At 49.9% G+C, this 24,821-nt stretch overlaps 2 protein-coding genes across 6 annotated transcripts in view; both read left to right on the top strand.

Moving 5' to 3' along the window:
• LOC127569886 (carboxy-terminal domain RNA polymerase II polypeptide A small phosphatase 1-like) overlaps positions 1–21,223 on the top strand; it is a 38,640-nt gene extending 17,417 nt beyond the window's left edge. Inside the window, exons 3-7 of the mRNA XM_052014901.1 lie at positions 4,883–4,984; positions 11,120–11,176; positions 13,274–13,366; positions 14,439–14,624; positions 18,536–21,223. Of these exons, the coding sequence (XP_051870861.1) occupies positions 4,883–4,984; positions 11,120–11,176; positions 13,274–13,366; positions 14,439–14,624; positions 18,536–18,661 (564 nt within the window). The 3' untranslated portion in view covers positions 18,662–21,223. The remainder of the gene's footprint in view (positions 1–4,882; positions 4,985–11,119; positions 11,177–13,273; positions 13,367–14,438; positions 14,625–18,535) is intronic.
• LOC127569540 (villin-1-like) overlaps positions 1–24,821 on the top strand; it is a 473,442-nt gene that overhangs the window by 359,020 nt on the left and 89,601 nt on the right. The window lies entirely within an intron of this gene.

Raw genomic sequence — 24,821 nt, forward strand, 5'->3', positions numbered from 1 at the left:
GAATGTGAAGCTGGCAGGGAGCTGACTAGGGCCTCAGGGGGCTGATAGAGAGTGGTGATACCAGAAAACTGAGCAGGAACATTAATCATCTTCCCCTTTTTCAGATGTGCTCCCTGGCCCCTTGTGATTTTTTTTAAAAATGAGGTTCGGATGGGACCTCTTGAAATTTTCCTCTGTGGTCTCCAGAATCCAGGACTTTCCTAGATTGCAACATTTCAAAAGGGGGTTTAAACTCTGGTATCCAGCCTGCTTGGAAGGGAGTGACGGAAATCCTCTAGAGAGGGATCCGTTCAATAGTCTATCCTGCTGTTATAAGAATATAGAAACATAGAAGACCTACAGCACATACAGGCCCTTCTGCCCACAAAGCTGTGCTGAACATGTCCCTACCATAGAAATTACTAGGCTTACCCACAGCCCTCTATTTTTCTCAGCTCCATGTACCTATCCAACAGTCTCTTAAAAGACCCTATCGTATCCGCCTCCACCACCGTTACCGGCAGCTCATTCCACACACTCACCACTCTCTGAGTAAAAAACTTACCCCTGACATCTCCTCTGTACCTACTCCCCAGCACCTTAAACCTGTGTCCTCTTGTGGCCACCAATTCAGCCCTGGGAAAAAGCCTCTGACTATCTACACGATCAAAGCCTCTCATCATCTTATACACCTCTATCAGGTCACCTCTCATACTCTGTCGCTCCAAGGAGAAAAGGCCGAGTTCACTCAACCTGCTTTCATAAGGCACGCTCCCCAATCCACGCAGCATCCTGGCAAATCTCCTCTGCACCCTCTATGGCTTCCACATCCTTCCTGTAGTGAGGCGACCAGAACTGAGCACAGTACTCCAAGTGGGGTATTGAACGGTTCCCTAGTATGATAAGATGGACTCCTGACCTCACAATCTAACCTCGTTATGGCCTTGCACCTTATTGTCTGCCTGCACTGCACTTTCTCTGTAACTGTAACGCTATTCTGCATACTGTTCTTGTTTTCCCTTGCACTACCTCAATGCACTGTTGTAGTAAAATGATCTGTATGGACGGCATGCAAAACAAAGTTTTTCACTGTACCTCAGTACATGTGACAATAATAAACCAATTCTAATTCCATTAGCAGAAGGAAATGTTAACAGTTTGGGGAAAGATGCAGTAAGGAGGGCTTTTCTCCTAGTGTGCAGGAGGGCAACACTGGTGCAGCTGGTAAAACCATTGCTTCACAGCTCTTAGAGACCCGGGTTCAGTCCTGACCTCCACTGCTGTCTGTGTGTGTGGAGTTTGCACGTTCTCCCTGTAGGTTTCCCCCAGGTGCTTCGGTTTCCTCCCACATCCCAACGACGTGTGGGGTCGGTGGGTTAACTGGCCTCTGTAGATTGCCCCCAGTGTGTGGGTGAGGGGTAGAATCTGGGGGGAGTTGATGGGACTGTGGGGAAAGTAGATTACAAGGAAAATTAGTGGGCTTTGCGATTGCTCTGTGTGCTGGTATGAATTTTACAGGCTGAATGGTCTCCTATGTCATATGGAAGGCTGAGGGGCTTTTGAAGCATTAAAAATGCAGGGTTTTGGCAGGGCAGATCCTGCGATGTTTCTACAACAAGGGAAGTGAAACGTCATGGCTAAGTACAGGGCATGAGTACATCACTACTCTTTATGGGGTTCTCTGCCAGGGGAGAGATCAGGGGATCAATGGAGAGGGACTTGGAAGAAACTGGAAACGTGAGTGTGAAAGAGATGGGGGGGATAGAACATTCCAGCACAGTACAGGCCCTTCAGCTCACGATGTTGTGCCGACATTTTATCCTGCTCTAAGATCTATCTAACCCTTCCCTCCCACATACCCCTCCATTTCTCTATCCTCCATGTGCCGATCTAAGAGTCTCTTAAATATCCCTAATGTATCTGCCTCTACCAGCACCCCTGGCAGTGTGTTCCAAGCACCCACCACTCTCTGTGTGTAAAAAAAACTTACCCCTGACATCCTCACTGTACTTTCCTTCAATCACCTTAAAATTATGCCCCTTCGTGTTAGCCATTGTCGCCCTGGGAAAAAGTCTCTGACTGTCCACTCGATTTATGCCTCTTATCATCTTGTACACCTCTATCAGGTCACCTCTCATCCTCCTCCTCTCCAGAGAGAAAAGCCCTAGCTCGCTCAACCTGTCCTCATAAGACGTGCTCTCCAATCCAGGCAGCATCCTGGTAAACCACCTTTGCACCCTCTCTAAAGCTTCCACATCCTTCCTGTAGTGAGGTGACCAGAACTGAACACAATATTCCAAGTGTGGTTTAACCTGAGTTCTGTAGAGCTGCAACATCACCTCATGGCTCTTGAACTCATTCCCCTGACTGACAAAGGCCAATACTCCATACTCCTTCTTAACAACCCTATCAACTTGCACAGAAACTTTGAGTGATCAATGGACTTGGACCCCAAGATCCCTCTGTTCCTACATTCTACTCAGAATCCTGCCAGAATTCTTCCTTCAAATTCAACCTTCCAAAGTGTACCACTTCACACTTTTCCAGGTTGAACTCCATCTGCCACTTCTCAGCCCAGCTCTGCATCCTATCAATGTCCCCTTGTAACCCTCGACAACCTTCTACACTATCCACAACACCACCAAACTTTGAATCATCAGCAAACTTACTAACCCACCCTTCCACATCCTCATCCAAGTCATTTATGAAAAAAACACAAAGAGCAGGGGTCCCAGAACAGATCCCTGCGGAACACCACTGGTCACTGACCTCCAGGCAGAATACGGTCCATCTACCACCACCCTCTGTCTTCTATGGGCGAGCCAATTCCGAATCCACACAGCCAAGCTTCCCTGGATCCCGTGCCTCCTGACCTTCTGATTGAGCCTATTACGGGGAACCTTATGCAATGTCTTACTAAAGTCCATGTACACTGCTCCACCCCCATCAATGGATGTGGCTGGAAATCTGACATCTTACTTGGGCAGACTTTCATCGGCTGCTCTTTTCAGAATCAGGTTCATTATCACTGACACGTCATGGAACTTGTTGTCTTGCGGCAGCAGTACAGTGCAAGACATAAAAATTACTATAAGTTACAAAATAGTTCAAAAGAGGAATAACAAGGTAGTGTTCATGGACCGTTCAGAAATCTGGCAGTGGAGGGAAGGCAGCTGTTCCTGAAATGTTGAGTGAGGCTCCTGTACCTCCTCCCCGATGGTAGGAACTAATTTTTCCGTTGTACTTTTAACCCATAGCACAGCCCAGTTGATTTGACCAATCAGCTGAAAGGAGTGAACCAGGCCACGGGGAGGGATAGAAGGGGAAATCACCCAAGACTTTGGCTGCAGGGGTGGGTTTCAAGGGCCCTCTTGAGAGGGGGTGTAGTGGGAGAGGGGCAGATGTGGGGGTGGGATGGGGTGGGAGTATGCAGGGGAGAGATGGAGATGGGCAGGGAGGTGGAGATGGTACCAAAGGTTTGGGGCTGTGGCAGCTGCAGGCATGGCTGTTGATGGTAAAAATCAGGGCTAGAGCAGTGAAGAAAACCCAGTGTTGTAGTGGTGGAGATGGGGAGGGGTGAGGTGGTGGAAGGGTTAGAAATTGGTAAATTGGTTTACTATTGTCACATGTACCAAGGTACAGTGAAGAACTTAGTTTTGCATGCCATCCATACAGATCATTTCATCACATCAGTACATCGAGGTAGTACAAGGGAAAAGCAATAACAATGCAGGATGAAGTGTTCCAGTTACAGAGATAGTGCAGTGCAGGCAGACAATAAGGTGCAAGGGCCACGACAAGGTAGATTGTGAGGTCAAGAGTCCATCTGATCGTTCTAGGGGACTGTTCAATAGTCTTATAACAGTGGGATAGAAGCTGTCCTTGAGCCTGGTGGTATGTGCTTTCAGGCTTTTGTATCTCCTGCCCAATGAGAAAAGAGAGAATGTCCAGGGTGGGTGGGGTCTTTGATTATGTTGGCTGCTTTTCCGAGGCAGGGGGAAGTATATGGAGGGGAGGGGAGGCTGGTTTCAGTGATGTGCTGGGCTGTGTCCACAACTGTCTGTAGTTTCTTGTCCCGGGCAGAGCAGTTGCTGTACCAAGCTGTGATACATCCAGACAGAATGCTTTTTATGGTGCATCAATAAAAATTGGTGAGGGTCAGTCAGGAGGTGCCGAATTTCTTTAGCGTCCTAAGGAAGTAGAGACACTGGTGAGCTTTCTTAGTTGGGGCGTCTTGAGATGGGGAGTGGAGGAAGGGGGCGGACATGGGGATGGAGGAGGAATCAAAGTCAGGATTTTTATCACTGACGTATGTCGTGAAATATGTTGTTTTGCGGCAACAGTACAGTGCAAGACAGAAAATTACTATATATTACAAAAATAAAAAAATAACGAGGTAGTGTTCATGGACTGTTCAGAAATCTGATGGCGGAGGGGAAGAAGCTGTTCCTGAAATGTTGAGTGTGGGCCTTCAGGGTCCTGTACCTCCTCCCCGATGGTAGTAATGAGAAGAGGGCGTGTCCCGGGTGGGAGCGTGCAGGGGAAACGTGGAGATGAAGCAGGAAGGGAGATGGGAATGATGCCAAACACTTGGGGCTGTGGCAGCTGAAGGCACAGTGGTAAATCGGGGGGTGATTCAGAGGCTAGAGCAGTGAAGAGAACCCAAAGGGTTGTGGCAGTGGAGGAGGGTTAGAGATGGGGAAGGATGAGATGGTAGAAGGGTTTGAAGCAATCTCCTCTCCCCAGTGGAAGAGACTGGTTGCAGTGTGTTGGTCAGAAGACATGGACTGGGTTCTGACTGGAGTTTGCTGTTCCTCCTCCGTGGTGTGAATCACTGCAGTGTCTCTCCCTCTCCCTCTCTCCCTATCTCCCTCTCTCTCTCTCGTGTCCCCTGAATGTACAGTGTGTGGTTAAACACCTCCTCCCTGAGGTGAAAGTTCAGGACAGCGGGAAGAAGTGTGTGGTGATCGACTTGGATGAGACGTTGGTCCACAGCTCATTCAAGGTACGTAAAAGTTCAACTCTTCTCATCCCGAAAACTCTCTGCTTCTGTGGAATTGTTGACCTTACACCTGAGTGGAGGAGGGATTCTGGGGGGGGTTAGCGATTCAGAAGGAGGGGAGGGGGCTTGGACCTCAGCTCTTCCCTCATGAGGATGAGGTGTTTCCATGCATGAGGCTGAGGTCTGGTGGGGACCATTGAAAATCTCTGATCATTCCATGCCCCAACCACTCTCAAGGTTTTTTACCCAGAGAGTGGCTGGAGCATGGAATGCGCTGCCTGGGGTGTGGTGGAGGCAGGTACATTGGTCAAATTCAAGAGATTACTAGATAGGCATATGGAGGAATTTAAAATAGAGGGATATGTGGGAGGAAGGGGTTAGATAGTCTTAGGCGAGGTTTAAAGGTTGGCACAACATTGTGGGCTGAAGGGCCTGTATTGTGCTGTCCTGGTCTGTTCTATAACTCCATTATCAGAATCAGGGTATTATCACTGACTTGTATGTCCTGAAATGTGTTGTTTTGCGGCAGCAGTACAGTGCAAAGACATAAAATTACTGTAAATTACAAAATAAACAGTGTACAAAAAAAGGAATAACGAGGCAGTGTTCATGGGTTCATGGGCCGTTCAGAAATCTGATGGCGGAGGGGAAGAAGCTGTTCCTGAATCATTGAGTGTGGGTCTTCAGGCTCCTGTACCTCCTCCCCGATGGTAGTAATGAGAAGAGGGCATGTCCCGGGTCTCCGCACAATGTGGGAATCAAGCCAGATAAACATATCGTGTGAGTGCGTAACCCTGGTGAATCTTGGCCAACCTGTCCAGTGACACTCGCGCCCTGCGTCCTCTCAGCTGGGTGGAGGGCAGGTCACATCCTGGTAACTGCTCTTCCTTTTCTCTCTCCTTCTGATCTACCTGGTTGCTTCTACACCCCAGCACCCCCCATCACCCTGTTTCTTTCCCCTCCTCCACCGGCCCATCGCCCACACACCCCTCCCACTGGGTCTCGTCCCCCACCACTGCCTTTCCCGCCTCCCTCCCTCTATTCCGTGCTCCACCGTCCTCCCCTATCAGATTCCATCATCTGCAGCCCTTTGTTGACTCCACCTATCACCTCCCAGCTTCTCTCGTCCATCCACCTATAACCCCTCCTCACCTGGATCCACCTATCACCTGCCAGCCCTTGCTCCACCCCCCCCCCCCCCCCCCCCCCAACCTCTCTATACTGGCCATCTCCCCTCCGTCTTTCCAGTCCAGATGAAGGGTCTCGGCCTGAAACGTCGACTGTCCAGTTCCCTCCACAGATGCTGCCTGACTTGCTGGGTACCTCCAGCTTTTTGGGTGTTGCTCGGTGTTACCTGACCTGCCCCTCTCTCCCTGCTGAATGTGGGGTGGGATTGGGTGGCTGATTTCCATCAGGACTCCCTCCACAGGACGTTGTGTGACCACAGCCCAAAAAGACCAAACCTGCATTTCTATAGCACCTTTAGTGAGCTGAGGACTTGCGGTCAGCGAGTAACTCCTGAGACAAGGTGGGAAACACTGCAACCAATCGGTGCACAGTAAGCTCCCGCGAGCAAAACTCGACAATGATCGGATGACATGAGAGTTGTTTTAATCCTCTCGTGAAGTTGCTTGAGGTGAATATTGGACACAGCCCTGTGGAGATCTGTTCCTTTTGACCTGTGTCCCTCCTAGAGGGCAGAAGGTTTGATGTCTCAACCGCAAAGTGGGGCACCTGGTGCAGTGTCACTTGGAGCACTGCGGACAGTTTTGGTCTCCCTGTTATAGGAAAGATATGGTTACACTGGAATGAGTGTAAAGAAGATTTATGAGGATGTTACCAGGACTCGAGGGCCTGAGTTACAGGGAGAGGTTGGCCAGGCTAGGTCTTTATTCCTTGGAATGTAGGAGAATGAGGGGTGACCTTATGAGTTTAAACTTATGAGAGGCAGAGATAAGGTGGATGGTAACAGTCTTTTCCCCAGGGTACAGGAGTCCAAAACTAGGGGGCATAGGTTTAGGGTGACAGGGGAAAGATTTAAAAGGGAGCTGAGGGGCAACTTTTTCACGCAGAGGGTGGTGAGTGTATGGAACGAGCTGCCAGAGGAAGTGGGTGAGGCAGGTACAAGAGTATCATTTAAGAAGCACTTGGATAGGTACATGGAGAGGCGGGGCTTGGAGGGATATGGGCCGAACGCAGGAAATTGGGACTAGCTGGGTGGGCACCATGGTCGGCGCAGTCTATTTGAGCTGAAGGGCCTGTACCCATGCTGTATTGCTCTGTGACTCTACTTCAGTGGTTGCGGTAGCTGTTAGCACAGACAGAACACATGACTTCAGACCATTCGGCCCCTCTAGTCCACTGCACCATTCATCAAATTCATGGCTGATCTTCTACCCACCGCCATTTCCTGCCCTATCCTTGTATCTCTTTGATTCCCTTAACATCCTGAGATCTGTTGATCTCTTGTTTTGAATTATGTCAGTGACTGAGCCTCCGGAGGAGAGAATTCCTGAGATTTGTCACCCTCCTCAGTCAAGAAATTTCTCCTAAGCAGCCGTCCCCTTATTCTGAGACTGTGACCCCTGGTTCTAGACTGCTCAGCTGGGGAAATTGTCCTCCCTGCCTGCAGTATGTTGAGCCCTGTAACAGTGAGATCTCCTCTCACTCTTCTAAACTCCTCTTACAACAAAACCCTCATCCCTGAAACTAATGTAGTGATTCTTCACTGCACCTCCTATACACCAGGTCAAAGTCAAGTTCATTGTCATCTGCAGAAGTCCATGTGTGCACAGGTGCAATGAAAAATTTACTTGCAGCAGCATCACAGGCACAGAGCATCAGATAAGTAGCATTCACAAGAAAAACACAAATTAAACTGTACACAATTTTACAACATAATTAGTGCAACAAAAAAATGTCCATTTTAGTGCAAAGTGAACAAACTGACCATAGTGTTGCTAAATTGAGGTAGTGATTAGGGTTGTGCTGGTTGATTCAAGAACCAAATGGCTGTTCCTGAACCTGGTGGTGTGGGACTTCAGGCTTCTGTACCTCCTGCCCGATAGTAGCTGCAAGAAGATGGCACGACCCGGATGGTGGGGATCTTTGATGATGGATGTTGCCTTCTTGAGGTAGCACCTCCTGTAGATACCACTGATGGTGGGGAGGGACGTGCCCGTGATGTATTGGGCTGAGTCCACTACTCTCTGCAGCTTCTTACATTCCTGTGCATTCGAATTGCCGTACCAGACCGTGATGCAACCAGTCAGGATACTTTCAACAGTACATCTGTAGAAGTTTGTTAGTGTGTTTGGAAACAAGCTGAACCTCCTAAGAAAGTAAAGATGTGGGTGCACTTTCCCTATGATTGCATCCAGGTACGTCCTTTCCCCAGTGAGGATTCTCCAACCTGCACACCATACTCCAGATGTGGTCTCACCAAAGCTCTACACAATTGTGATAAGGCTTCCTTCAAATCTCTCTCATGATAAAGGCCAGCATATAATTTTCTTTGTAATCTCTTTCTGCACCTGGCTGTTGGCCTTCAGTGATTTAGTTGAAGGATAGAAAACATAGATTAGAAATAAGTGGGTTGACTGGACTTGTTACTTGGGATCAGCCTGGTCTCCCTGGGCATAAACAGCCTCCATGAAGGTAATCAAACGGTGTAATGTATCAAGTCATAGAGTAATACAGCACAGAAACAGACCTTTCAGCCCAACTCTTCCATGCCAACCAGTGTTGATCTACAGAGGGATCTTGGAGTCCAAGGTCATAGCTCCCTGAAAGTGGCTACACGGGTTGATAGGGTGGTGAAGGTGTACAGATACCTTGCCTTTATTAGTCGAGGCACTGAGTTCAGGAGTCAGGAAGTTATGTTACAGCTTCGTAAAACTCTGGTTAGGCCGCATCTGGAGTATTGCATTCAGTTCTGGTCGCCCCATTATAGGAAGGATGTGGAGGCTTTGGAGAGGGTGCAGAAGAGGTTCACCAGGATGCTGCCTGGATTAGAGGGTGTGTGCTATGAGGAGAGGTTGGACAAACTTGGGTTGTTTTCTCTAGAGCGACGGAGACTGAGGGGAGACCTGATAGAACTTTATAAGATTACGAGAGGCATAGATAGAGTAGACAGCTGGTATCTTTTCCCCGGGGTCGAAATGTCTAATACTGGAGGGTGTGCATTTAAGACGAGAGGGGGAAAATTCAAAGGAGATGTCTGGGCAAGTTTTCTTACACAGAGTGGTGGGTGCCTGGAATGTGCTGCCAGTGGTGGTGGTGGAGGCAGATACGATAGAGGTGTTTAAGAGGCTCTTAGATAGGCATGTGAATGTGCAGAGAATGGAGGGATATAGACCTTGTGTAGGCAGAAGGGACTAGTTTAGTTAAGTGTTTAATTAGCTCAGCACAACTTCATGGGCCGAAGGGCCTGTTCCTCTCCTGTATTATTCTATGTTCTAAGTTGTCCACTGGAGCTAATCCCATTTGGCCCGCATCCTTCGTTAACCTTTCCTACCTATGTACTTATCCAAATATCTTTTAAATGTTGTTATTGGTAGTGTGGGGCAGGCACGGTAGTGTAGCGGTTGGAGTAACGCTATTACAGCGCCAGTGACCAGGGTTCAATTCCGGCCGCTGTCTGTAAGGAGTTTGTACGTTCTCCCCGTGTCTGCGTGGGTTTCCCCCGGGTGCTCCGGTTTCCTCCCACATTCCAAAGACGTACGGGTTAGGAAATTGTGGGTGTGCTACATTGGCACCAGAAGCGTGACGACACTTGCGGGCTGCCCCCAGAACACTCGACGCAAAAGATGCATTTCACTGTGTGTTTCGATGTACATGTGACTAAGAAAAATATCTTATTGTACCTGCCTCAACCTCTTCCTCTGGCAGCTTGTTCCATACACTCACCACGCTCTGTGTGAAGAAGTTGCCCCTCAGGTCCCTTTTAAATCTTTCCCCTCTCACCTTCAACCCACATGCCCTCTAGTTTTTGGTTCCCTTTCCCTGGAGAAGAGTCTGTGTGCTTCCTAACCATGTTGAACGTGGCTGGGAAGTGAGATGAGAAGGGAAAATGGTGTATAAAAGGGTCAGCACTGGGTTCAGTGACTGAGCAAGAGGGAGGCAGGTAGAATATCATGTGGGAACAGGTGAACATTCACGTTAAGATTCCGTGAGGTGAGAGGGTGGGTACTGAGAGGCAGGGCCCCAGGTTACAGGGTCTGGAACTAGGATAATGTCTCATGGTTTGGGCCTTGGATGCAGAGACTATTTTTAACGCTGGAGGTTGTGGATCTTTGTAACTCCTAGAGGACGGTGGTGTTCCTTCATCGGGGGGAGTTGGCAACCTGAGGGTGTTGGTGAGACCACATTTGGAGTATTGTGAGTGGTTTTGAGCCCCATATCTAAGGAAGGATGTGCTGGCATTGGAGAGGGTCCAGAGGAGGTTTATGAGAATGATCCTGGGGATGAAAGGGTTAATGTACGAGGAGCGTTTGGTGGTTCTGGGCCTGTACTCACTGGAGTTTGGAAGGATGAGGGGGGATCTCATTGAAACTACTGAATACTTAAAGGCCTGGATAGGGTGGACATGGAGAGGATGTTTCCAGTAGTGGGAGAGTCTAGGACCAGAGGGCACAACCTCAGAATAGAAGGACGTTCCTTTGGAATAGAGATGAGGAATTTCTTCAGCCAGAGGGTGGTGAATCTGTGGAATTCGTTGCCACAGACGGCTGTGGAGGCCGTCATTGGGTATATTTAAAGCAGAGGTTGATGGGTTCTTAATGAGTAAGGGTGTCAAAGGTTATGGGGAGAAGGCAGGAGAATGGGGTTGAGAGGGAAAAATAAATAAGCCATGATCGAATGGTGGAGCAGAATTGATGGGCCGAATGGCCTAATTCTGCTCCTATGTCTTGTGGACTTTGTGATTGGCTGGGAAGATAGATGAGGCACAGGGTTGGCCTTCATCGTACTGAATGATAGAATGGGCTTGAGGGTCCAAATTTCTGGACTGAACCCCAGGGTTGTGCTGGACTCTGGGGGGGGGGGGATGGATTGGGTGAGGGGTCAAGGGCAACACTTGGGGTGGGGAGGGGCAGCTTTCCATCTAGATTCTGATTGGATGATTGGCTCTCCCTGCAGCCGGTGAACAATGCAGACTTCATCATTCCGGTGGAGATCGATGGAGTCACGCACCAGGTGAGAGAGGGTGATGCCGCGTGAGTGGAGAGGCTGGGCATCCATTCCCCTCCCGTGGCGGGCAGGCGGATTGGACGTGTGTCGGCCGTGGTCAATGGACTGGAGAAGCACAACAGTGAAGAGCAGCAGTTCAGATCCGATCCCTTCATTCCCAATCCAGATCCAGTTCCTTCCCACTCGCTCCCACTGCACAGAACCCCAATGGGTCACGTTCTTTCCAACTCACTCCCACTGCAGAATCCCAATGGATCCAGTCTCTTTCCATTCACTCCCACTGCACAGATCCCAGTAGATCTAGTCCCCTCCCACTGCAGAATCGCAGTCAGTGACTTCCGAGTGTTCCTCGGCAACTGGCTTCTGTTCTCTCGCCCTCCACAGCAGCAGCCCACCTCCTCCCATGTACCAGGAGCCTGTTCTACCCCCACCTTCCCCTTGTGGTTAGTGTGAGCTTTGGTCGGGAGGTCAGGACCAAGTGACAGAGTCGCACAGCACGGAACCAGGCCCTTTGGCCCGACTGGTCCATGCTGACCAAGATGTCAATCTAAGCCAGTCCCCTTTGCCCACACTTGGCCCATATCCCTCTAAACCTTTCCAAGTGTCTTTTAAATGTTGTTAATGTACCTGCCTCCCCCACTACCTCTGGCAGCTCGTTCCACATACCCACCATCCTCTGGGTGAAAAAAGTTGCCCCTCAGGTTCCTATTAAATCTCTCCCTCTCATCTTAATCCTATGCCCTCTAGTTCTTGGTTCCCCAAATGTGGGAAAAGACTGTGTGCATTCACCCTATCTATGCCCCTCGTGATCTTATACACCTCTATAAGATCATCCCTCAGTCTCCTCCGCACCAAGGAATAAAGTCCTAGTCTGGCCAACCTCTCCACCAAGGTATGCCATTGGTGATGCAGTGATGGTGCAGGGGTCTGTGTGAACAACCAAAGGGTGTACTGGGGGTAGGGTGAATGCCTGCCTTTGGGGGGGGGGTGGGGGGGGGAAGCTGGTGGGAGTGGGTGGCTGGGAAGGGGAAATTGCTCACCTCTGCCTTCCTTGCCAGGTTGTGGTGGGCTGGGGGTGGGGTGGCGTTCAGCCGTGGGATCCCTGCCCTCGACTGATGGATGACGGAGGAAGCCGGGGGAGGGTTCCCTCTCGGTTCCCGGGGCGTGGAGCGAGCATGGTGTCGACACCCGAGGGGAGGAGGAGGAGGAAGCGGGGCTCATCCCCCTCCCCTCTAGCATGGAGCTGCTGACAGGACGAGGCTGTGGCCTGGTTCAAGTAATCCAGGATAGGCTGTCGGTATAACTCAGGCCTGTCCTTGACTACTTGGCTCAGGAGCCAGCCCAGACCCAACACGAGCCACCCCTCGCCTTCCAGACTCTGCCTGGTTACTGCAGGAGCTCTCCCTTGCTGAGACCCTTCACCACTCAGGGTGGGGATGAAGATTCCAGCTGGGGGTGGGATGGAGCGCTGAAGACTGGGAGGTCTCAGTATGTTGGCGGATGACTGGAGGGTGCTGGACGGTGCCTCGTACCTCGACGATGATCCCAATCCAACCAAGTCCCGTGGATCCAGCCTCCCTCCTCCGACACACACTGAGCAAACATCCTGTCAGTCCTAATCCTGAATATCCTTCCCCCACTCTCCTGTCTCCTCTTTAATTCCTTCTCTCCCTCTATCATCCCCATCCTCTCTGTGTCTCTGTCCTTTCCCCTGTTCTATCCTCCCTCCCTCCCCTCCTCTACATTAGGGAAGATGTGAAGCTTCGGAGAAATGCAGAAGAGATTTCCCAAAATATTCCGGGGATGAGGGACTTTAGTTCCGTGGAGGGACTGGTGAAGCTGGTGTTGTTCTTGGGGCGGGGGAGGTGGTGAGGGGACGTGCGAGAGGGGTGTGACAGCGGGAAGGGCACGGACAGCAGGTAGAGAGTCACTCTTGCCTTCGGTGGAAATGTGTTGGAGTGTGGAGCATCGGGCGGGATCCGTAAATGAAAGTTTTTGGGGGAGTGGGGCTGGCTGGTAGTGAGCTTGCACAGAGCTAGCATTGACTGATGGGATGAATGGCTTCTGCTCTCCCTCCCTCACCCATGGTGTCCTCTGTTACAGGTGTATGTGTTGAAGCGTCCTCACGTGGATGAGTTCTTGAGGCGGATGGGTGAGCTCTTCGAGTGCGTACTGTTCACGGCGAGTCTGTCCAAGGTGAGTCCTGCGTCTCCCCCCAACCCACCACCCTCCCGATCCTCACTTTCCCCAGGACTATGTCTCCTGAGCTCCTGTACCTGAGAATTTGGGCTTGTGCTGGGCTGAGACCTCCCACCACCGTAAGGTATAGGAGCAGAATTAGGCCGTTCGGCCCATTGAGTCTGCTCCACCGTTCAGTCGTGGCTGATTTTGTTTATCAATCCCATTCTCCTGCCTTCTCGCCATAACCTTTAACCCCCCCCTTACCAATTAAGAAACTATCAATCTCTGCCTTAAACACTCTCAATAACTTGGCCTCCACAGCCCTCGGTGGCAATGAATTCCACAGATTCACCACCCTCTGGCTGAAGGAATTCCTCCTCATCTCAGTTCTAAAGGTACATCCCTTCATTCTGAGGCTACGTCCTCTGATCCCAGACTCTCCCACTGATGGAAACATCCTCTCCACGTCCACTCTATCCAGGCCTTTCAGTAGCCGGTAGGTTTCAATGAGATACCCCCCCTCATCTGTGAAAGTCAACCCATGCTGTAATAAAGCAGACAACAGCAGAACCAAGGAGCGTTCAACTAATGCTTTATTATTTAACACTAGTGGGAGTGAGGGATACAGAGAAAGAGTAAACAGTGTAACCCGAGCTCTGTACTGATCCCCACTCAGAGATTTACATGTTAGTGTCCCTCCTTTTATACTTAATCCGTGGGAAGCCTCCGTGGGAAGTTGCACGTACTCGGGCAGTTGGTTACAGCAAACTTCTGGCAAAACAAGATATGTCTTAAGCACTTCTTTGTTTCTCACCAGCACCTGCACGTCTTATAGTCATGACTATAGTCGCACCGTGGCTGAAGCAATGTCACGCCATGGTGGAACTATAGTCGCACCATTAACCCTTACATGTCCCGTTACCTTTTACACATCCTTCTGAACTCTATCGAGGACAGGCTCAGGGACATCAGACGCTCCTCGTACGTCCCTCGCTGCCTCCTGTTCCGCTGCTGACGGCTCTTCCTGTGTTTTTCCCTTTTCCCTCCCTTTCCTCGGACCCCATTTTCTTTTCCCGCGCTCCTGCAGTACGCCGACCCCGTGGCTGACCTGCTGGATAAGTGGGGTGCCTTCCGGTGCCGCCTCTTCCGGGAATCCTGTGTCTTCCACCGGGGTAACTATGTCAAGGACCTGAGCCGGCTGGGGCGTGACATAAACAAGCTGATCATCGTGGACAACTCTCCGGCGTCGTACATCTTCCACCCCAACAATGCGGTAAGTGGTTCACCTCTGCCCTTTCACCCCACCCCCACACCCGGATCCACGGTGGGAGGGGTGAGATAACCAATAACACACCAGTCCTTTGTTAGCCATTCCCCCACCAGCCTCTGCAGTTCCAGGACACTGTGGAAGGGTCACAGGGCAGTGGGCAGTTGGTGTTGGTTTATTATTGTCACTTGTACCGAGGTACAGTGAAAAACTTGTCTTACAAACCGATCATGCAGGTCAATTCATTACACAGTGCAATTACATTGAGTCAGTACAGAGTGCATTGATGTAGCACAGGTAAAAACAATAACAGTACAGAGTAAAGTGTCACAGCTACAGAGAAAGTGCAACACAATAAGGTGCAAGGTCACAACAAGGTAGATCGTGAGGTCAGAGTCCATCTCATCGTATAAGGGAATCATTCAATAGTCTTATCACAGTGGGATAGAAGTTGTCCTTAAGTCTGGTGGTACGTGCCCTCAGGCTCCTGTATCTTCTACCTGATGGAAGAGGAGAGGAGAGAATGTCCCGGGTGGGTGAGGTCTTTGATTACGCTGGCTGCTTCGCCAAGACAGCGAGGGGTAAAGACAGAGCCCAAGGAGGGGAGGCTGGTTTCTGTGACGTGCTGAGCTGTGTCCACAACTCTCTGCAGTTTCTTGCGGTCCTGGGCAGAGCAGTTGCCGTGCCAAGCTGTGATGCATCCAGATAGGATGCTTTCTGTGGTGCATCTGTAAAAGTTGGTGAGAGTCGAAGGGGACGATTCGAATTTCTTTAGCCTCCTGAGGAAGTAGAGGCCAGTGCGGCTCTTTCCCATCTAGCTGGGGTTTCAGGGAACGTCAAGGTGAATTAGAGTTGTATGGCATGGAAAAGGCCACTCGGCCCACTCTGCCGATGCTAACCAGTGCACACCCATCCATATTATCTCCCAGCACTTGGCCCATAACCTTCTACACCTGGGCGATTCATTGTTCATCTAGACGTGTCCTAAATGCTGTCAGCCACTCTACTTGCACCCCTCTCTCTGGCAGTGTGTTCCAGGTACTTGCCACTCTCTGGGTGAGACAGGTCCCCCTCTGAATCTTTTCCCCTTTACCCTAAGCCTATGTCATCTAGTTGTATCTCAGAATCAGAATCAGATGTAGTATCACTGACACACGTCGTGAAATTTGTTTTGCGACAGCAGTGCAGTGCATAGACATAAAATCTATAAATTACAAAACAGTACAAAAATGAAAGAATAACGAGGTAGTGTTCATGGACCGTTCAGAAATCTGATGGCGGAGGGAAAGAAGCTGTTCCTGAATAATTAAGTGTGGGTCTTCAGGCTCCTGTACCACCTCCCCGATGGTAGTAACAAGAAGAGGCCATGTCCCAGGTGGTGAGGGTCCCAGATGGATGCTGCCTTCTTGAGGTACCGCCTCTTGAAGACGTCCTCGATGGTGGGGAGGGTTGTGCCCATGATGGAAATGGCTGAGTCTGCAATCCTGCGCATTGGAGCCTCCATACCAGGCGGTGATGCAACCAGTCAGAATGCTCTCCACTGTACATCGGTAGAAATTTGCAGAGTCTTTGGTGACGTACCAAATCTCTTCAAACTCTTACGAAGTAGAGCCACAGGCATGACTTCCTCATGATTGCATCGATGTGTTGGGCCCAGTCCTCTCCGCCCCTGATATGGGGAAAGGTTTCCTGCAGTCTGCCCAATCTGTATTGCTCATGTAAACCTCAGTCATGTCCCCTCTTAACCCCTCTGCTCCAGGGGAGAAAAGATGCAAACTCTCCTTGTAACGGAAACACTCCACCCCAGGCTACGTCCTGGCGAATCCCCTCTGCACCTCCTCCTGTGCTATAACGTCATTAACTGTTGCAGAGTTGGGATGGGATGTCGAACGAGGAGACGGGCACTGTCTGGGGTTGGCACTACTTGGACCAGTTACCCTGGACCCCTCTTCAGCCAGAGACCAGTCCCTGCCCCTATGCTGGACGTGAACTGCACTGCCCCCTGGTGTGGTCTGTAACCTGTGTCCCGCTGACCTTGGTGTTCAGTTACATCGAGTACACAGCTCTGACACAGGCCATTTGGCCCACCTGGTCCATGCTCCATGTGGCTTCTCCTATCACCCTCTCATAGATTCGTACAGCACGGATCCAGGCCATTCAGCCCAACTGGTCCATGCTAAGATGTCCCATTTGGCCCATATTCCTCTAAGCCTTTCCTATCCATGTACCTGTCCAAGTTGTTAATGTACCTGCCTCAACCACTTCCTCTGGCAGCTCGTTCCATATATGGACCACCCTCTGGGTGAAAAAGTTGCCCCTTAGGTTCCTATTAAATCTCCCCCCTCTCACCTTAAACCTGTGCCCTCGAGTTCTTGATTCCACAAAGACTGAGTGCATTCACCCTATCTATGCCCCTCATGATTTTATACACCTCTATAAGATCACCCCTCGTCTCCTCCCATTCCTTCCTCCTCCCCTCCCTGTGTGTATTCATCCACCAACCCTGCTGAAGGTGTGGATGTTATTCAGCTCTGGAACTGAAATCCTGAAACCCTCTTTCCCTTTGATATCCAGGTTCAATCTCTTCGGTTTCCTCCTCCACTCTGAGTTTTCCAGACTGTCTTGGGTAGTTGCAGCCAGGAAAAGGCTATTTCACCCTATGCCTGATCCCAGAAACAGGCCCCTCCATCCACTCTGAGCTTCCCTCCAATACAGTTACCAATGGCTTTAACACTGTGACCTCCCTGCCCACAGGAATGGGATCTTCCTCTTCTCTCGTCAGAATCTGGCCTCCCAGGTTGTAGGGATGTTAGACTTGTAAGAATGAGAAAATAGGAGTAGGCCACTTGGCCTCTCAACCCTGCCCCGCTATTCAATATGGTCATGAATGATTTGCCCCAGCTCTCATCTCCTCTCTGCGCCAGTTCCCCATCACCCTCAATTCCCAGATTTTTCAAAATGTATCTACCACCTCTTTAACTGCCCCCAGTGATCTGGCCACCACAACCTCTGGGGCAGTGAATTCCAGAGATTCACCACCCTCCATGAGAAGAAATTGCTAAATGACCGCCCCCTGATCTTGCAACTATGTCCCCTCGTTCAAGACTCTCCCACGAGTGGAAACATCTCTACATCTACCCTGTCATGTCCCATCAGGATCCTGGCTGTTACAATGAGATCACCCTTCATTCTTCAAAACACAAAGTACAGATCAGAGTCACATAGCACCTCCTACAACCACAAGAAACTGCAGAGTTGTGAACGCAGCCCAGTCCATCACGCAAACTAGCTTCCCCTCCACTGACTCTGTCTAACTCCCTGTTGCCTCAGGAAAGCAGCCAACATAATCAAGGACCCCTCTCTTCTCCCACCTCCCATCAGATAGAAGATACAAAAGCTTGAGAACACGTACCACTAGGCTCAAGGACAGCTTCTATCCCGCTGTTATCAGACTCTTGAACAGACCTCTCGTACGCTAAGATATTAACTCTCGGTCGCCCAATCTAGCTCGTTGTGGCCCTCGCACTTTATTTGTCTACCTGCACTGCACTTTCTCTGTAACTCTGTCTTCTGCATTCTACCTTTTGACTACCTTGATGTACTTACGTATGGCATGATCTGTCAGGATGGCAGGCAAACAGAAACTTCTCATTGTATCTCAGTATGCCTTTCTCTCATGCACTCATTCAAGTTCTTCCAAAGCCACCCAAAGTCATCATTGAGGGGATTCTAGAACTTGGGCAGGTGATGGCTTGATGGGCAATGTTGGAAGAAGTGAATTGGGACGGCAAAGAGGCAGGAGTTGGGAGGAGCAGGGAGACTGGATGGTCAACGCATTGTAGTTATGCAGGGTGTGAATGGTTGAATGGCCATCCCTTTCCCCCTCTAATGCATTGTCTCCTTCCACTCTCTGGTAGGTGCCCATCGCATCCTGGTTTGACGACATGTCTGACACACAACTCCTGGACCTCATCCCGTTCTTTGAGAGACTATCGAAGGAGGAGGATATTTACGCAGTACTGCAGGAGCACAAATCGAGCTAACACTGAGCCAAGCAGAGACTGAGTGGTGGAGGGGCTGGACCCACCCTCGATTACCTCCCCGCCCTCTGTACCACCTGCCCCGAGGTGCGCCCACCTAGGACCAGCCCTTGGACCACTTACCAGCACGCTGCCCCTTTTACAAAGGACGGGTGCGGCAACTTTTAATGACAGCGCTTCCCAAGGGGAGTGAAGCTGGCACACAGCCCATCCAGTTAATGGATCTTCACGGCACTTAGTCACAGCCAGCTATCAAGTGGCCCATCTCAGCCTTGGAGAAGATCAATCCTTCTGCTGTATCTGGGGGTTGGGGTAGGGGGTGGTTGTCTCTGAAACTGTTGGGGGTTCCTCGCTGCTTAGAACGCCACCCACGTGAGTTGTCAGCCACCTGAAAGGGCTGTGGTCGGGTGATGGGTAATGCAGGGAATGTGCCCACACAGACTTCAATACCCTAACTCTTCCCCTATATCTTGCTCACCGCCCGGTGAGAGCAAGGTGGTGATGACTCCCGCAGTGACTTTGGGGGCAGGGTCGTACACAACGAATGATCCTTCAAAGAAAGCTTGTGATATAACTGGTGTAGGTTGTGAAGGAACGGTTCCTGATTGACCAGGGTGAGATTTGACCTCCCAGTTATTCTCCAGAAGGTAGGCAACGAAACCAGAGGAAGAGGAAATTGGCCCCTCCAAGCTGATATGTTCGATGTTCCCTCCTCACCTACTCCATACACTTGGGCATTGCAGTGGAACACTTGCTGGGACTCTTCAGGACCCCTTCCCCTGCACATGGCTACCTCGCGCACCAGGCTACAAAGCCCTGCACTGACGGCTGGTTATCAGTGGAGGGGCTGTGGTGAGTCTGACGTACCCCAGGGGGAGGGGAGGGGAGTGTGCGACTGAATGAAGGCCAGAAGTGTGGCTGTCGTCCTGGAGATGGTGTAGGGCCCCCATCTCCCCGGGGAGACTACAGGAATCCAGAGACCCTTTGCCCAACCCCCTGTGCCTTGCCTCTGTTCAACCACGAAGGGGGGGTTGTAGTCCATCCCTATTCATTCCACCGCCAGGGGTCAGTGACACCCCCATCAGGATGCACCCCTGCACAGACGTGCACTCCACCCCGGCTGGGACCAAATTTGCTCATTGCTCGGTCAACCCTCGGAGTTATTTGGTGGGAGATACCCGAGGGGGAAATGGTGTCGTTGAAACCCCATCGCTAGTCCACCAGCTTTGGCGGGTGTGGACCAAGGCCATTCTCGCACTCCGTGTTCCTACTTCCCTACCCCAATCCTTTCCCCATATCCCTCTCATTCTCCCACAAACTTTCCCTGGAGCACATCTCTGTCCCACTCCCAGTGGGGGTGTGCAGCCATGACTACTGGTGGGGGGGCAGGGCAGTGTTTATCACTGGGATGCACCCCCAGAGAGGCATTACCAGCGATGAGGGTGTTCGCTGTACCACAGGGAAGTGTGCCTAATGGGGAGAAAATACTTCATTTCCACCACGACTGTGATGCTTTGTACTGAGCAAAATGATTGATTATATTCCAAAGATCAATGTTGATTGCAGTTTTGATTGGGCATTTTGGGGTCCTCCATTTGCTTCAGGCAGGGTAAAGAGGGAACCTTTTTAACATCAGTGACCTGTCTTGGAAAGGCCTCGAATTTTGGGTGGAAGATACTGGACCAGTGCTGCCCACGTGGCTGAAGAGCCGTCTGGGCCCTCGTGTGATGAGAGGCTGTTTGTGACTGATGTGCAGCTGCACTGGTGTGAGCGAATGATTTGAGGAGAACCAAGGGGCTTTTGGAGAGATTGGGGGGGGGGGGGGGGTATGTAAGGGGGTAGAAAAGAGGCTGGAAATTAAACATTAACCCCCACCATCCAGTTTCGAGGGCTGAAGGCAGTGGGGCAGTGAAGGATGGATACTGTTTTCTCCCACAACCTCCCTAGAATCCCAGCGCATAAGCCCGATTTGATCAGAGCAGGACTTGAGTCTTGCCAGCTCCATTGGACATTGTGACGTTGTGAGCCAGCTTTGGTCTAGTGGAAGTGAAGGGAGATCCTGCCCCAACTTTCAGACCCCACTGAGTGCTGGCCCACTCTCTTTTGCCCCTTGCAATCCCACCCCCCAGTCAACCTCCTGAACCTCTCTACCTGGGGTGTTTTGTTGGGGAGGTCACTGGGGTTGCAGCCAGTGGCCTGGGTAGGTACCAACCCTTGCTATAGTTCCTGATGCACAACTCTGGAAATTTAATGTTGCCTTGAAACAGATCGTGCCTTCTCTCTCTCTCTCTCTCCCTCTCTCTCTCTCTCTCTCTCTCTATATATATATATATATATATATATATAGAGCTATATATATAAAATGTAATTAAAAGATTTGAATACAATTGCAGATTGGAGTTAGAATAAGATTTTTCTTCTTATTTTTGTACTGCACCAGTATGCTCTCTGCCCAGCATTCCCAGAGCTGTCTTATGCCTTGGTGTCTGAGATGGTGTGGATGGGATAATATTGGATCAAATCACCTTTTTCTCGCGTTCATTTCTGAAAATAAAGAGCTTTCTTTAAAACAAAACTGAGTGTTGGCTGATTTGTGCCAAGACTGCAATTGGTAATATTCTGATGTACAGGCACGGGAGGGAGAGCGAGTTCCCCCAACATGCCGGCAAACAGACCTGAGTAGTGTCATAGAATCGTACAGCATGGAAACAGGCCCTTCAGCCCAACTGGTCCATGCTAGCCAAGATGCCCATCTAAGCTAGTCCCTTTCGCCTGTGTTTGGCCCATACCCCTCTAAACCTTTCCTATCCATGTACCTGTTCAAATATCTTGGTGTAGAAGGTTGTCGAGGGTTACAACGGGACATTGATAGGATGCAGAGCTGGGTGAGAAGTGGCAGATGGAGCTCAACCCAGAAAAGTGTGAAGTGATTCACCTTGGAAGGTCAAATTTGAAGGCAGAATACAAGGTTAATGACAGGATTCTTAGCAGTGTGTTGGAACAGAGGGATCTTGGGGTTCAAGTCTATAGTCGGTGGGGGGGGGGGGCGGTTGAATTCAAGAGTCGTGAGGTAATGTTGCCGCTCTATAAAACTGTGGTTAGACCACAGCTGAAATATTGTTTTCCGTTCTGGTTGCCTCATTATAGGAAGGATGTGGAAGCTTTAGAGCGGGTGCACAGGAGATTTACCAGGATGTTGCCTGGATTGGAGACCGTGTCTTATGAGGATAGGTTGAGTGAGCTAGGGCTTTTCTCTTTGGAGAGAAGGAGGTTGAGAGGTGACTTGATAGAGGTGTACAAGATGATAAGAGGCATAGATCGAGTGGACAGTCAGAGACTCTTTCCCAGGGCAGAAGTGGCTAACACGAGAGGACGTAATTTTAAGGTGATTGGAGGAAAGTACAGGGGGGATATCAGAGGTAAGTTTTTTACACAGAGAGTGGTGGGTGCGTGGAACGTGCTGTCAGGCGTGCTGGTAGAGGCAGATACATTAGGGACATTTAAAAGACTATTAGATAGGCACATGGATGATAGAAAAATGGAGGGGTATGTGGGAGGGAAGGGTTAGATAGATCTGAGAGGAAGCTAAAAGGTTGGCACAACATCGTGGGCTGAAGGGCTTGTACTGTGCTGTTATATTCTAAATATTGTTAATGTACCTGCCTCAATTGCTTCCTCTGGCAGCTGGTTCCATATACTGACCACCCTCTGGGTAAAAAACAGTTGCCCTTTCAAGTTCCTATTAAATCTCTCCCCCCTCACCTTAAACCTCTGCCCTCTAGTTCTTGATTCCCTAACTCTGGGAAACAGACAGTGTGCATTCACCCTATCTATGCCCCTCATGATTTTATTCACTTCTATAAGATCTCCCCTCAGTCTCCTATGCTTCATTGAAGACAGTCCCAACCTGTTCAACCTCTCTCCATAACTCAGTCCCTCAAGTCCTGGCAACAGCAGGGTGACCGAAACTGAACACACCATTCCAAGTGCGGCCTCGCCAATGTTTTGTACAACTGCAACATAACATCCCAACGTCTATACTGAGTGCCCTGACTGATGAAAGCCAGTGTGCCAATAGCCTTCTTCACCACCCTGAGTACATGTACCTGTACTCTGCAGTTCCTCTGTTCTACAACACTCCCCAGGTCCCTACCATTGACTGTGAAAGTCCTACCCTGATTTGTCTTCACAAAATGCAATACCTGGCACTTACCCAAATTAAACTTCATTTGCCATTCCTTGGCCCACTTGTCCATCTGATCAAGATCCCTCTATAAATCCTGATAACTTTAGTGTCAAGTGCAAATTTACTAACCATGCCTTGTACATTCTCATCCAAATCATACAGATGACAAATAGCAATAGTCCTGGGAACACCACGAGCCATGAGCCTCCAGTCCAAGACACAACCTTCCACCATCACCCTCTTTCCTACCATCAAGCCATTCCTGTATCCAATTAGCTAGCTCTCCCTGGATCCCATACGATCTAACTTTCCATAGCAGCCTACCATGTGGAACCTTATCAAAGGCCTCACTGAAGTCCACTTAGACCACGTCTACCACCCTGCCCTCATCGACCTTCTTGGTTACTTCTTCAAAAACTCAATCCAATTTGTGAGAAGTGATCTCGTACGGAGAAAGCCGTGCTGACTATCTGTAATCAACCAAATCCAAATGTCTTTTAAATGTTGGTGGTGTATCTGCCTCTACCACTTTCTCTGACAACTCGTTCCATATCCCCACCGTACATTGGAGCCAGGAGACTGCAGATGTTGGAATCTGGAGCAACAAATGAGCTGCTGGAGGAACTCAGTGGGTCGGGCAGCGTCTGCGGAGGGAAACAGCCAGTCAATGTTTTGAGCTGAAACTCTTCATCTGGACAATATATTCCTGTCATGGGCAAGGCAATTCATTGGTAGAAATGAGCCCTGTGCTTTATGTTGAGAAACCGAGCTGGTCTCCAGCCCTGAGAGATAACCATCACACGGCCTATAGTGGAAGATTCACTGCCTCTGGGGATGCTCAGTGTGCCAGTTTAGATGGGATGTTGTAAACATCCGGGTGAATTGAAATTCCTTGCTCGTGAAGCTTGCAGATTAAGCAGTATGCATGGTAGAACTCTGATCACGATAGAACCATAGAACTCTGGTTAGGCTGCATTTAGAGTATTGCATGCAGTTCTGGTCACCTCACTATAGGGAGGATGTCGAGGCTTTAGAGAGGGTGCAGAGGAGGTTTACTAGGATGCTGCCTGGATTAGAGAGCATGTGCTATCAGGAGAGGCTGAGGGGTGATCTGTTGGAGGTGTATAAAATTATGAGGGGCATAGATAGGTGGACAAGCAATATCTTTTTCCCATTATTGAGCGATCCAATACCAGAGGGCGTGCATTTAAGGTGAGAGGGGGTAGGTTCAGAACAGACGTGAGGTGTACGTTTTTCTACTGCGAGAGTGGTGGATGCCTGGAATGTGTTGCCTGATAGGGTGGTGGAGGCAAATTCATTGGGGGCTTTTAAGAGGGGCTTGGATGGGCACATGAATGAGAGGAAAATGGAGGGACATGGGCATTCTGTAGGTGGGAGGGATTAGCTATGTCGGCACAACATTGTGGGCCTGTACTGTCCTATGTTCTATGTTCTAAATAACGAGTGCAACAACAAATACGGTGATGGGCACAAAACAACAGAATGGTACAAAGTATAGTAGAGCAAACTGAAGTAGTGTAAAAAGAAATCCTAAAGTGACAATAATGCATGAGGTGGAGTTAAGAGTCTGAGACTGTGGCAGTGCCACTGGGAAGGGGATGTGAGAGAGGTGATTGGTTCAGAAGTCTGACAGCAGTGGGGAAGAAGCTGGCGTGCCTTCTTCATGGTTGCATCTATGTGCTGGGCCCAGGATAGATTGGTATTGGTTTATTATTGTCACTTGTACCGAGGTACAGTGAAAAACTTGTCTTGCATACCGATCGTACAGGTCAATTCATTACACAGTGCATTGAGGCAGTACAGGGTAAAAACAATAACAGAATACAGAGTAAAGTGTCACAACTACAGGGAAGTGCAGTGCAGGTAGACAATGAGGTGCAAGGTCAAACAAGGTAGATTGTGAGGTCAAGAGTCCATCTCATCGTATAAGGTTCAATAGTCTTATAACCGTGGGAT

Source organism: Pristis pectinata, chromosome 1, assembly GCF_009764475.1.
Source record: "Pristis pectinata isolate sPriPec2 chromosome 1, sPriPec2.1.pri, whole genome shotgun sequence".
NCBI classification, from domain to species: Eukaryota; Metazoa; Chordata; class Chondrichthyes; order Rhinopristiformes; family Pristidae; genus Pristis; species Pristis pectinata.